Raw genomic sequence first — 13,541 nt, forward strand, 5'->3', positions numbered from 1 at the left:
AAAAAATAAGCTAGTGGTTAGGCCTACTAAACATTTCAGTTCACGCACCCTTTTCTCGTCCTCTCACCTAAATATTTTCAGTAGGCTAGGCAAGATCTCATTTGGAACTGACAAGAAAATAAAATTTGCTTATACACGTTAGTAGACTACTTAGGCTATAACTTAAATTTGGCAAATCAAAGATAAGCCTTCATGTTCATCAAAGCAGTTTTAAATTTTTCAATGTCTTTTTGTTGGCAACTCAACAAATCTAAAATGGTTTAACGTCAGCTGTAAAAGACAAGAAATCAAACCTCTAATTCCAAGTGTATATATAACCAAACCTAGTATTTTATTTGTAGTATCAAGTAAAACAAAAGATAGCATATTCTTACATTGAGGTCATGACATTTATCATAATACTCCTACTACACATTTTCCCTGCCTTTACGCACTTAATCGCATTCTGTTGATCATCTGCAAATACAAATCAAGTTCCTTCACTGAAATTCTACAAGACCAGTTAGTAAGCTACCTATCTCTGAAGCAATGAAAAAGGGTTATGAATTACATAGACTTAAGTGATTTAATTACAAGTAGATATATGTTTAAATAATCTAATATTAAATTTATGACTGGTTTAAGTGGATATATTATAAAATTACAAATGATACATAAACAATTGTGGATAAAAAGATAACATAATATAAAACAGCAGCTACGCTCAACTATTGTTAGAGACTAGCAGCTAGTAGCAGTAGCTTGAGCTCTTACCAGATACAGAAAATCAACTCAAATTTAAAGCCCTAAAATAATGGTTTATCTACTTAGTATTTGAGTCATCTATCATGCTACAATCTGTCACTGCAATCTTTTGCTCATTAAGGTCACAAAACTCCAGCTTACTGATTACCTAGAATATTAAAATTAGGATACAATAAGGATCAAAGATTATTCAGAGGATATTATTCAAGGATACTATTATACACGTGTATACAATTGTGAAAAAGATGGACATTTTAAGAGGATGCAATGTAAGATACTCTAAACTTAGCTTACATTTAACAAATGTATTCAGCGAACATTACTACAAAATATGATGTAACTATATATTTAATCATGTACATTCATTGTCATGTCAGGTCTAGTTCCTCACAAAGCTCTTCATCTAAACATCTCCTAGAGTTGCTTTCCCTGTCACAGCCAACTTTGCTTTTGCCATGGTTTTCTTTTAAGCTGCTCTGACACTAAATATTTTGAGAAGTACTATAGACCTTATTTTCCAGAGAAACAAGCGCGCCGCCATCTTTAGAATATTGTCTTTGAACTTCCGGTTTTGCGGTAGCCCTGTATATTTCTATGTAAATAAGAATAAGAATAATTAACTGGTGAAGTGGATTTACCTGTTGTAGAGTCAAAGAAAGTTATCATGAGCATTGTTATGTTTAAAGCAGCTGTCTTAACAAATGTCAGTAGACCTGGAAGATTTTAAAATGAGCAGTTCATTCATAAATACAAGATCGCTGTGGAAATACAAGCCGGAAGTCAAAAGACAACGAGCGCAGCGCTGAAAAGGGGCGGGGCTACATAAGGTCTATAGAAATAAACTTCATTTAGCTTGACTAATGACTTTAGGTTTATTGAGAAACTAGCACTGTGACTGCAGCACAGTAGCTGCCACAGAGGATAAAGACTCACAAATAAATAAAATACAAATATATAATAAAATATACAATAATGAGAACATGATGGCAGTATCTAGCTATGTGTACTTATTCACTATATGGAGAGTTTTGTGCGCAAACAATTCTATTTTAAAACAAGTAGAGTGCCTGGGCAAGAAAGACAGACAAAGAAAAAAGAAGTTTGTGTTGTGTTGCACAACACAAGTAAATTGTTGTTACAAGTAAATATTCTTCCGTAGTGTGTGAGAGTGTTGAAGCTGATACTTCTTCTCAGGATTCTGCTGATTGTGACTAAACACGTTTCTGTTCACCTCCGTCATGATATCCAATATAGGCGTCTTTCTGCAAATTTAAGGGGGACAAAAAACAGAAAAAGGGGATTTTAATTATAGAATTGTTTCTTTTGAGTGAAACTTCCAACTACAAAAGCGAAAGTGAAAAGGATTTAGCATGTATGGTGTTTTTTACGGTTATTGCAGTGTTAAATGTCTGCTCACGAGCAATAATGGACTGATTCATAGAGAACAGTGGCTGATAAAAAAGTTCATAAAGTACCTCTCATGTCCCCTCAGTAAGGCAGAGTTTAATGCATGCAGGTAAACCGACTGGTGGCCAGAACCTTCCAGCAGTTTTGCCTCTGCTGTGCACACGCTCCAAAGGACATCCGCTGACTGTGGGACAGTCCTAGAATAATGGCATTTCGGTCCATCTGTCTCAAGGAATTCATCATCCATTGAGGCTGTTAGAGGGGCTTCTGTGGTACTGTAGATCTGGGTGAAGAAGAGTTTGGGTTTACCACCCAGAGAGGGACACTGATTTGGGTTGAAAAGCTGCCTGAGATCCTCCAGCCTGAAGCCAAGGCTGTTAGAGTCTGTAGCCAACAGATGAGTGTCTGTTCCCCTGCTAATGAGGCAGCAGACAAAGAAGTTGACCCTCCGAAGGGTCCTGTGGCGAGTCAGGTCCTCCAAGACCTTCTGTGTTTCTTTCAGACCCAGGAGAGAGTGGAAAATGACCATGAAACCCAGACGCTCAAATGTCTGATTCAGCATCTCTGAAAGGACACAAACAAATGTAGGCGATTGAACGCAGATGTTTTGTACAAGAGCGCATTATAACGCAAATACTGACATTTCCTCATTTGTAATTAAAGAGAAAATGGCAATTTCTTTAGAAAATCGTTGGTGGAAAATGGGATTTTTTAAAAAAAAATTTTTTAACAGCCTTCCCCTCTGGGCATGATGACATTTTGTGGTTTTTCTGAGAACAAGTTTACGTAACAAACCAACGTGCCAAAAACAGATGAGGTAAATGACACAATAATGATTATAACATTTAAAAATGGTAAAAGGACAAAACCTATATCACACACTTTATGATACACACTTACGTCCATCAAAGCCAACACAGTCAATTATCACACACAGGCCTCTCTGCTCAGGATTTATCGGATACTCCTCCACAAAAGCCTAGCAGATATACAGACAGTGGAAGGAATATCTTATAACCTACTCAAAAATAAAATAACCATCAGAAAAATTGCTAGGCTTTGCCATTATGAATAGTTAATAAGAAGCTGATTTCTTACCTGTTGATATTGTGTTCCTGTTTCAGGCACTGAAAGCTTCAAATTTTTAAACTCTAAAAGAAAAAAAGACCATAGGCAAGTCTGTTAGGTTATCCATATGATCTAAAGCAAAAAGTTAACACCGCGAAATGATCAAAATCACCTTGAGAACAGCATTGTTGTCGTCTCCCTTGATTAACTGGTGACTGAACCTTCACAGGGCTGAACTGAAATGAAAAAATATAGAGAAACAGTGAGTAAAATTTAACCATTTAACATACTGTATCTATCTATTGAGAATTTATAAGAAAATAATTTCTAAAAATGTCTTACCTTAAAGGTATTTTGAACTTTAGTTTCTGCACATGGTATTTTCTGACCTGAGTAAAATAATTTTGTTGATTTAATTATGTATTCTTTTTAATTATTTACTTATGATATTTTTAAAAAAAAAACATCTACTAAATAACAAAGTCCCTTTAAGACAAGTCATTTCGCGGCCATCTTTGAAACGCCACTCGGGCATCCTGGGCATCATGCCCTATCTCTGGGGAAACACCAAATTCTCCAACCTTGCGATTACATTTCATATTTGAAATCACCAATGAAATCTGACAACAGCGGTCTTATAAATGTTTTATCCAAACGCTCGAATCATGACAAAAAAAAAAAACTGTATTTTTTAGGCTGGATCAAGCTAATGCGCATGCGCAGACCTAAATGCGCGTCTCTCCTGCCATGTTTCAGAGGCGCGAGTCTGACTGTTTCTATAGAAACCGGTGCTTCTAACGGCTGCTGCAGTGACGCGATGACTTTACCAGTCGGCGATTGGCTCTTATTTAGAAGGCGGGACTTATTCCGCCATAATGCGCGCGATTGCGCGTTACACTTTCTCCCATTCAAAACAATACGAGTGACACGTCTTGTGTTATTCTATAGTCTTTGATAATAAGAACTATTTTTTTTTTATTGTTGTTTTTTTTTTAAAATAAACTTTGGTTAAGACAGTGAGGTACTTTTGCATGTAAAATGAAGCATAGTACAGTTATAATGTATAAAATGTTCTAGGTTCTTACTTAAAGGATTAGTTCACTGTAAATTGAAAATTACCCCAAGCTTTACTCACCCTCAAGCCATCCTATATGACTTTCTTCTTTCTGATGAACACAATCAGAGTTATATTAATAAATATCCTGAGGCAACCAAGCTTTATAATGGCAGTGAACAGGACCAATGAGTTTGAAGCTCAAGAAGACCAGATCACCTTCCATATTCAGCTAACAAAAAAACTTCCTTAAGTTGAATACTGAAGGCGTAGGACGTAGCATAAGCATTTTGAACTGTGAGAGGCATTACTTTTTCTTCCTATGTTTAATTCGGTGAAGGCGGTCTGGCAAAAGCTAGATATTTTACTTTATAATTTGTTAAATACGGATATTTTTCTTACGCAAACACATCAGAAAGTCTTTATTAACCCCCTGGAGCTGTGTGGAGGATGTATATAATGGATGTTCACTGCCATTATAAAGCTTGGACACCTCAGGATATTTATTAATATAACTCAGATTGTGTTCATCAGGAAGAAGAAAGTCATATACATCTTGGATGGCTTGAGGGTGAGTAAATCTTGGGGTCATTTTCATTTTAAAGGGAACTAATCCTTTAAAGGGCTACATGTTTTGTTTTTTTAATGCTTGTTTCAATAGCAGAATTAAGTTTTGCATAATCAAATCAGCATATTTTTATCTGCTGACAAGCAGCTGACCAAATAAGAGTGATCTCAGAAATGACTGACCTCTATTCTTGTAGGCCTGAATCCTTTTGACAAGGTCAAATCTCTTAATGTTCCCCAAACACTGTTCAAGCAGGTCTACTTTATCACAAGATACTTCATCTAACTTCTCCAACTCCACCACCACATCTAGAAAGCTCTATTAGAAATGCAATGAAACAATCATGAGATAAACATGCACATAACATCACAGAAAAGTAGCAGATTTTGGATCAAGCCATATGCATATGTATGTTCAGTGTATTATAATTATTTTAGTACAAACATTGTGAAGGTTAAACATGTAATTCTCCAGTCTTACAGTAGCTCTAGCCATTCTTTCCTTGGGCAGGATACTGCTCAGGAGAAATATAAGAGATTGTAACTCCTCCTTTTCCAGGTTTTCGTTCACATCTGCCATCAGAACCCTGTGTAAATAAATGCGATCAACTTTCAGGTAGGTGAAAACAACCCTCAAGGGTATTTCTGCATGGGTTTTTCCCAAGAGGGTGTTCTAATAACCCCAAAAACAAATGTCAGGCTCTTAAATAAGACTTCGTTACCATACATATTTTCACCACATGGGTTTTTTTTCCATTTTCAGACATGCAAGAATTAATATGATAAATTACCTGTAATCTGAGAGGACGCCTCCCCTCTGCAGAATTACTTCTACCTGTTGTCTGTTGGTGCCGAAAACTTTCTTTAGGATATCAAAGCGCTTCATTCGGAACATGAGCTCCATCAGCAAGGCATCACCAGCCTGAGACTGACCCGCTTGATTCTGTTTCTGTTTGGCAAAGGCCAGCAAAGCTCCTCTCAGATCTTCCACACAGCTGTTGGTGAACAAATCCGTACAAAGGTACAGAAGTGTCCGACACTCATCGTTGTTAAGAGATGTGGTCACACTGTTAACCATAATTGAAAATCCATCTGCCATTTTACTGTATGATCCTGTATAGATGCTGCAGGTGTTAGTTTGGGTCATTTTAAAAGCTGGGAGTAGGAAATTTGATGCATCTTTTTGTCAAGTCCGGGAAAAAGTAGAAAAAGGACAGAGGTATTTGTATTATTATTATTTTAATTTTTTTTTTTTTTTTTTTTTTTTTTTAGAAATTCTTGAATGAAAATTGCATTTATCTTGACAGTGAGGAAAAAACCCACTGTAGCCTCATTCATCACATTCTTGTAGAAATCAATAGCCACTTTGGATTTAGACCTGTAAATGACAAAGCACACATGACATAAAGGAATTTATCCACAATGAATGAGAACAAATGGAAGACAACTGTAAGAGCCTTACTCACCTTCAGTATCCTTAGTTTAGAAGGACAAAAGCTTTGCTGGTGATGCCTGCAGAGAGGCTTATCTCCTGGGGACACTATAAGAAAAAGAAAGAAGAAAGAAAGATGATAGTTTAAAATGAAACCACGCCTTTCATAGAAAGTACCTGGGTATCCCCAATAAATACGTCGCATTTAAAAAAATCTACATAAAGAAGCAGTGGTAATATAAGGGTTGACCACTTGGGTTTTTTTTTTTCCCCGGACAACATAATTCACGATTTTCTGTACAGAATCTAGCAGGCCCATCAATTTCAAAAGCGAAATGTGCCTCACTAATTAATTGGAAGGGGATTCCCGTGAAACAAGGAGACCGGATTACGTTTCCACAGTAACTCACATTACCTAATTCACTTTCAGGAAACTCACCCACGCAGACATTCCTGGAATGTTTAAAGCACTGATCATTAGATCTTTGGAACTGTTCTGATCTTACATCATCACTTTAAGGTTCAATTGATTCGTTCGAAAGATTCGACTCAAAGAACGGGTTAATATATGAACAAAGCGTACACGTGTACATTTAATGTTAGCCTATAGGGAGGAGCTAATATTTAAATACCAACATCTGTTACCACATTTAAAATAAGATATAGCTAAGTTACATTCTAAAAGCACAATATATAGCGACAAACTAGCGTTATTTACCAGTGTTGATCTCTACGTCATGCGCGAGCTCAATTTGCTTTTGACTGATACGTGTGCAAATATGCACATAATGCGAAGGACTTTATACTATAAACAAACTAAGTTAAAAGTATGAAGTATTATTTAAAATCATTCCGTTATAACGAACTGAAAGAAAGACATAGTGTATTTTACCGTTGACGCTGTGTGGCTTCATCTTGTCGTCTACGAAGAGCAAAACGAAAGTAAGTGACCCGCTTAGATACATAACTGCCAAGCCACTCCTTCCCTCAAAAGAGTATCTCTAGTCTAGAGTTTCGTTTAAGGTCATTCATTCACTGTCTGCTCCGACAGAATTCTGATGAGTAGGCGATTTAGGCTAACTTTCCTCACATTACACTTCATTAGTGCTGATTCTGTAGCAGACCGGTTGAATCTGGCTAAAGGGAGGGTCAGCCAGGAGGAGAGACTTGTTGACAGGCAACAATGAGAACATTTTCAAAAATGTTTGGTAGTTAAATATCACTGAGGCACACCTTTAACACTGTGTGAGAGCTGCAAAAACTGAAAGGAAAACTATTGAAACAACAAATGAGATAAAAATTCTTTATTAAAAATTGGTGAAAATTAAATAACTGTGGTATACACCCAGTGAATAAGTGTGAAAACAAAACTTTTATCAGGTTCATGCTATAAAAAAAAAAGTTTGTGCTTTGAAACCATGTTTACAGAAAAACAGGCTACTTTGTGCCAGAAGACAATATATAATGTCATTCAAGTGTTCTTTGTAGACCAGTTTAAGGCTGACCTAACTGCCAAAAAAGAAAGAAAAAAAGGGTCAAGGTCTTGTATTATGAGCGGCATGATGAGTGTTTATTGTAGCCTACAGCATAGCAGTTGGAAAAGTTCCCAAAGATAAACGAAAAGCACAAAGAATATCTTGTGCAACAGGTTGAATCTTTTGATAATTACTCCTAATTACTCCTTTAAAAAGGCGGTTTACATCAAACCTGCTTTTTTTTGCAGATTTGATAAAGTATAATTGAAGAGCTTCTAATACTTGCATATTTTAAAGCAAACTGATTTATTTCAGATATAAATGTTCAACTTTTTAGCAATATTGCCATATTTCACATTTCTTTTAACATACCGACTTCAAATTATGCAGATCGGATGCATAGATCTCTGGCAATTTACAGGGTTCCCTCAGTTTTTATAGGATAAGACTTCACTACAGAAATTTGCATTAATTCTCATGAATTTTCTAACAATTTTAATATTCCCTGACATTTCCAGGTTTTCCATGACCGTGGGAACCCTTCATTTAATTATTTTACAATACAACAGCATGCCACCATAAATAACAGATAAAGTTATAAATGATGATTGTATACTAAGAGGAGATGAGTACTATAATTCATATCTCCTTGTCAGACCAGAACTATCTATAGGAGTTGAGTTTTTGACCAGACACCGCCCCATATGTGCCCAATAATCTGTGAATTTCCTGTTAAAAGGTTTTTAAATTGTAATATGATATTCTGGGACAACAGAACCATTATCCTTAATGTGTGTGGTCTTTAATGGCTGATATCCTTGGTGAACACTATTATAGCACCATTGTTGTTACATCTGTGAAAATACAAAGAACCACACTTTCAAACACTAACACAACAGTTCAGTGATTTGGGACATACAAACAGAATATTAAAAATAATAATAATAAAAGTATAGAAAGTGTAAAATCACAAAGTGTAAAAGTTCTTTTGTCTGTTTAGAGTGTAAAATGTTGCTGTTGTTTAGTGTCGGGTTCAAGTGCAAGTATCGATCAGATAGCTTGAGAACATCATACGAGAGGAAACAGATGTTTATCAGATGTGTGAAATGTGTGAAATGTGTATAATGCATGACAAAGGTAAATACGTGTCATACTTCTAATTACTGAAAGGTAACATGATATCCTGTCATGACGATTTCTTTTTAAGGATGTTCGTAGCTACAACTATTTGAACTAACTAGTTTCAGTCTCAGATTCTTTAGGGTAACTTCTGTACATAAAAATCTCTTTAAAGGTACACAATGGCTCTCTATTGATATCTGTGGTTGAAAACGAAAACAATGTTCCTCTGCATGTAACTTGCAATTGTATTTTTTTTTTCATCAGTTGTGCTCCGCTCTTCTACTCTGATGAATCTGATGGTTTGATATATAGCTATAGCTGCTTCTGATCACCATATCAGAGCAGAACTGACTGATTAAGATCACTGACAGTAAGACTATCCTAACAAGGCATCTATCTGGAAAATATGTAGTTTGAGTATGTAGCCTAAGTAGTATAACTGCCAAACATTCTTTTCTCTGTAAACATGCAAGGATACAATCTGGAAGCCTGGAATTTTCAGCCAAATCAAACTTGAGAGCTCTGAACTTACTATAGTGACCATTTTGGGCACATTTATGCAGTTTTATGTATGTACTATGTAAACGTCAATGAGAAAACCTCCCTACTGCACCTTTTAATTAATTAAAGGGTTAGTTCACCCAAAAATGAAAATTCTGTCATTAATTATTCACCCTCATGTCATTCCACACCCATAAAACCTCAACACAAATTAAGATATTTTTGATAAAATCTTATGGATCAGTGAGACCTGCATTGCCAGCAATTACACTCCCTTTTTCAATGCACAGAAAAACATTTAAAACAGTTCATGTGACTACAGTGGTTTAACCTTAATATTATAAAGCGACGAGAATACTTTTTGTGCGCCAAATATCTACTGACGGGCGATTCCAAAACACTGCTTCATGAAGCTTCGAAGCTTTAAAAATCATTTGTTTCAAATCAGTGGTTTAGAGCGCCAAAATCACATGATTTCAGTAAACGAGGTTTTCTTACGTCACAAGTGTTATGAAACTTCAATAGTTCACGTGACTCTGGAAGTTTGATATGCACTCCGAACCACTGAATTGAAACAAAAGATATGTAAAGCTTCGAAGCTAGATACTGTGATACTGCTATTTTGTTATTTTTGGCACACAAATTTTCTCATCACTTTATAATATTAAGGTTGAACAACTGTAGTAACATGAATATATTTTTAGTAGCTTTCTGGGCATTGAAAAAGGGAGTGTTATTGTTGTCGATGCAGGCCTTACTGAACCATCAAAAATCTCAAAAATATCTTAATTTGTATCAAAAATATCTTAATTTGTGTTCCGAAGATGAACGAAGGACTTACGGGTGTGGAACGACATGAGGGTGAGTCATTAATGACATTATTTTCATTTTTGGGTGAACTAACCCTTTAAAAATAGTTTGATTTATGTTCTGCATCAGCAAAATTTGTTTTTGGCATTAATTTGTATAGCATTAAAACCTCAAAATCCATCATTCCTTACATTTGATATGGAAAGATAATGTGCTGAATTCTTAAGAGTAACTTTGCCCTGTATTTCATTGATTTTGTAAAATCAATGAAACGTACAAATCAATAAAAATGTGCAAAATGAAGACTTGTCTTAAAGCTCATTCCAAAATGAAAACTGTCATCATTTTATCACCCTCATGCTGTTCCAAAATTGTATGACTTTCTTCTGTGCAACATAAAACATTTATTTCTGTCAATAGGAACAAAATGGTTTGGTTCTTTCAAAATATCTTCTTTTATATTCCACAGAAGAAAGAAAAGTCATACAGTTTTGTAACATTATGTGGGTGAGAAAATAATAAATGAATTTTAATTTTGGGATGAACTATCCCTTAAAATGAATGCTCAGGATCGAAAATTATTTTGACTTATTCTTCAGTTTACATTTTCTGATCGACAAGTCAACATAATCTTTGTGGAAATCGACAGCATGCTACAGATGCTGTTGAAACACCTAAACCCAGAACGTTATTCCATGTTTTTGCGTTCACAAAGTAGAAGTGTGTTCAACATCATCCATCCTCTTCCCCTGGAGGGTCCCGGAGAGTGTGTCAGAGTCCAGAAGCTCAACCACATTGTACGGGGCACAGTCCTCCAACCCCAGCTTCCCACACATCCACCCACAGAAGCCCTTCTCCAGGTCCCTCACCGCCAGCCACCATTCTCCAAACACCCAGGAGAGCTGGGTCACGGCGACGTACACCCCCATACAAACACACAACGCCATGATCAGAACCGGATATAACAGAATGAGCAAGGGACACACGGTGATCTTGTGCAGAAAGCTGCGCTCCTCATTGTAAACCAGGAAGACGTTGTACCAGGTGAGCGTTCCGTAGTAAAACGACGTGATGAAGGAGAGAAGGAAAATGAACGGGGAGCAGGAAAGGCTCCAGAGAAGAACATGAGGGCCCTGGCTGACCCCCAGCGCACAGGGTTTTTGCTTGGCTTCCGCGATCCCATCGCATTCTGCATCTAGACGCTCTTTGGAGCGTGCCATGTCTCTCAGCTCTTTGTCGGTAAGGGTCATATAGATGTCCACCATTTGGCCTTTCCGCTTTCCTCGCGTGATGGTGCCAGTCAGGGTCACGAAACGGCTGTCAGGAGGGATATCCTCTTCTTCTGTGAATGAAAGAGAGGAGAATATTGGACTAACAACACTTTTTTAAATAAATCTGTCAATTGTGTGGGAAAGAAAGTGGAAAAGCAATACAAGAAAAACACTGGGATGTATACAGTCCATGCCAGCGGACACGAAAACCCTGCCTTGAATTAAATTACACTCACTAATTACTAATTACAGAAATCAAGCATTTATTACATTTGTATTTTGTGAACAAAATGTACTTTAAATAGTAATTTGCAAATAATTATACACTGTTGTTCAAAAGTTTTTTTTTAACATTTTCTGAAAAATGTCTCACTAAGGTTGCATGTGTTTGATCAAAAATACAATAAAACAGTAATATTGTGAAATAATTAAAATAATTGTTTTCTATTTTACTATATTTTAAAATGTAATTTATTCCTGTGATTGTGAAAATGAATTTTCAGAATCATTACTCCAGTCTTCAGTGTCACATGATCCTTCATTTGCTGCTCAAGAAACATTTCTTATTATTATCAATGTTGAAAACAGTTAATATTTAGTATTGCTTAATATTTTTGTGAAAACTGAACAGAAAATTCAAAAGTACAGCATTATTTGAAACATTTTTGTAAAATTACAAATGTATTTACTGTATTTTTTGGTCAATTTAATGCATCCTGAATAAATCTATCTGTCTATCTATCTATCTAGATGTCAATTTAATGTATCCTGAATAAATTAATCTATCTCAAAACTATTGAATGGTAGTATATAAAATGTACAAATGTTTCTACCTTTCCCAGGATGGAAATCACAAATATATAATTCCCTGATATTGCAAGGTTTTCTGATTTGTCTGGGGAAAAAATGTAAATGTAGATAATTGACATAAAATGAGGATAAAATCATGTCAAATTTAATATGAGAACAATTACTCATGGTCTCAATCTGGTGTTTTCTGGATAGAAAGCACACGTGATTTAGAGCTGGTGCCATCATCTATTTGAACCCATTACAGTAAACAAATGACGAATTTCCCTGCAGTTACACAAACACCACAATACAGTTCACCCCATATGATATCATATTTTCACCTTCATCATGTGGAGGACTGAAGGTTCCATCCACATTCGCAGAGGTCCCCTCCCCAGCATCATCATCATCATCCAGGTCAGAGCGGTAGATGATCTCTTTCTTTTTCTTCTTCTTCTTCCTCCGAGTGGTGGTTCCCTCTTCCTCTGCTGATCTCTGAAGGGTGTTCACTGGGGTCTCCTCTGTCCCAATCACTCCCTCCAGCTCCAAGCCAGTGATGTCTCCAGATGCTCCTTCACTCATGACTATGGACTCAGCAAGATTCCTGTATGATGTCAGTGTGCAGCTGGACACACCTGCTTGCTGTGTCAATCAGCCTTTTAAGATCCTGCCTTCTAGTATGAGAGGAAAAATCCCAACAGTCTGCTGTTATATATTATGTTACTTTGTTTTGCGTTGCATTGCATTACATCGTATTTTAGGACCTGGCAATGTTTATATCAAGTCACACCCCACGCTTACTATCTGTTCATGATTTACACAATACTGATGTGATAATACACGGTTCTTACCTTGAATAAATTCCCAAACAAATGCATGCTCAGGTCGCTTGCTTAACGTGTTCAGTTTATCATTCCCAAGTGCTCACCACGTGTAACTGTGGTTTATTTTTTTCGGACAGTGCCACACCAACCGAGGACAACGCATCCCCCCTCACGCAGATAATGCCATTGTTTAGCCAATCAGCGGCGTGCGCGCAGCGCTCAGTGCGCATGCTCGCGTTATGCCGCGCTCTGCCTAGCAACCTGCACTCTGTAGGGAGCCTCAATTTTTAAATATGTTCCGAGTAAGATGCCAACAAAACCGATTAATCATTCATTCCCCCTGACAATGAACTTAAAAAAAGATTTTAATAATAAATGCGTGATTTTATATTGAAACACGAGCAAAAACTACCATGTTTGGATATCACTCAATCACACCCATGTGAAAAAATGAAGTGTTTTTGAACCATAGTA

At 36.5% G+C, this 13,541-nt stretch overlaps 2 protein-coding genes across 5 annotated transcripts; both read right to left on the reverse strand.

Annotated features, from left to right (window-relative positions):
- Nucleotides 1-1,597: 1,597 nt before the first annotated feature.
- On the reverse strand, nt 1,598-7,411 carry cflara (CASP8 and FADD-like apoptosis regulator a). 3 transcript variants are annotated; one of them, XM_048173455.1, is made up of 12 exons: nt 7,165-7,411; nt 6,307-6,380; nt 6,164-6,218; nt 5,632-6,019; nt 5,322-5,427; nt 5,024-5,159; nt 3,562-3,608; nt 3,392-3,455; nt 3,250-3,302; nt 3,052-3,130; nt 2,220-2,715; nt 1,598-2,006 (listed from the first exon to the last, which is right to left on the reverse strand). In XM_048173455.1, the coding sequence occupies exons 4-12, from the start codon at nt 5,985-5,987 to the stop codon at nt 1,880-1,882; spliced, it is 1,464 nt and encodes a 487-aa protein (XP_048029412.1). In that variant the 5' UTR covers nt 5,988-6,019; nt 6,164-6,218; nt 6,307-6,380; nt 7,165-7,411; the 3' UTR covers nt 1,598-1,879. The 3 variants fall into 3 exon arrangements, with proteins under 3 accessions (XP_048029412.1, XP_048029410.1, XP_048029411.1); XM_048173453.1 differs by having other exon boundaries at nt 5,632-6,218; nt 7,165-7,410; XM_048173454.1 differs by lacking the exon at nt 7,165-7,411 and adding an exon at nt 6,712-7,107 and having other exon boundaries at nt 5,632-6,218.
- Nucleotides 7,412-10,193: 2,782 nt separating this feature from the next.
- Nucleotides 10,194-13,317, reverse strand: tmem169a (transmembrane protein 169a). 2 transcript variants are annotated; one of them, XM_048173457.1, is made up of 3 exons: nt 13,095-13,317; nt 12,585-12,914; nt 10,194-11,522 (listed from the first exon to the last, which is right to left on the reverse strand). In XM_048173457.1, the coding sequence occupies exons 2-3, from the start codon at nt 12,823-12,825 to the stop codon at nt 10,888-10,890; spliced, it is 876 nt and encodes a 291-aa protein (XP_048029414.1). In that variant the 5' UTR covers nt 12,826-12,914; nt 13,095-13,317; the 3' UTR covers nt 10,194-10,887. The 2 variants fall into 2 exon arrangements, with proteins under 2 accessions (XP_048029414.1, XP_048029413.1); XM_048173456.1 differs by having other exon boundaries at nt 12,585-12,917; nt 13,095-13,315.
- Between the last annotated feature and the right edge of the window lie 224 nt (nt 13,318-13,541).

Source organism: Megalobrama amblycephala, linkage group LG21 (genome assembly GCF_018812025.1).
Source record: "Megalobrama amblycephala isolate DHTTF-2021 linkage group LG21, ASM1881202v1, whole genome shotgun sequence".
NCBI lineage: Eukaryota > Metazoa > Chordata > Actinopteri > Cypriniformes > Xenocyprididae > Megalobrama > Megalobrama amblycephala.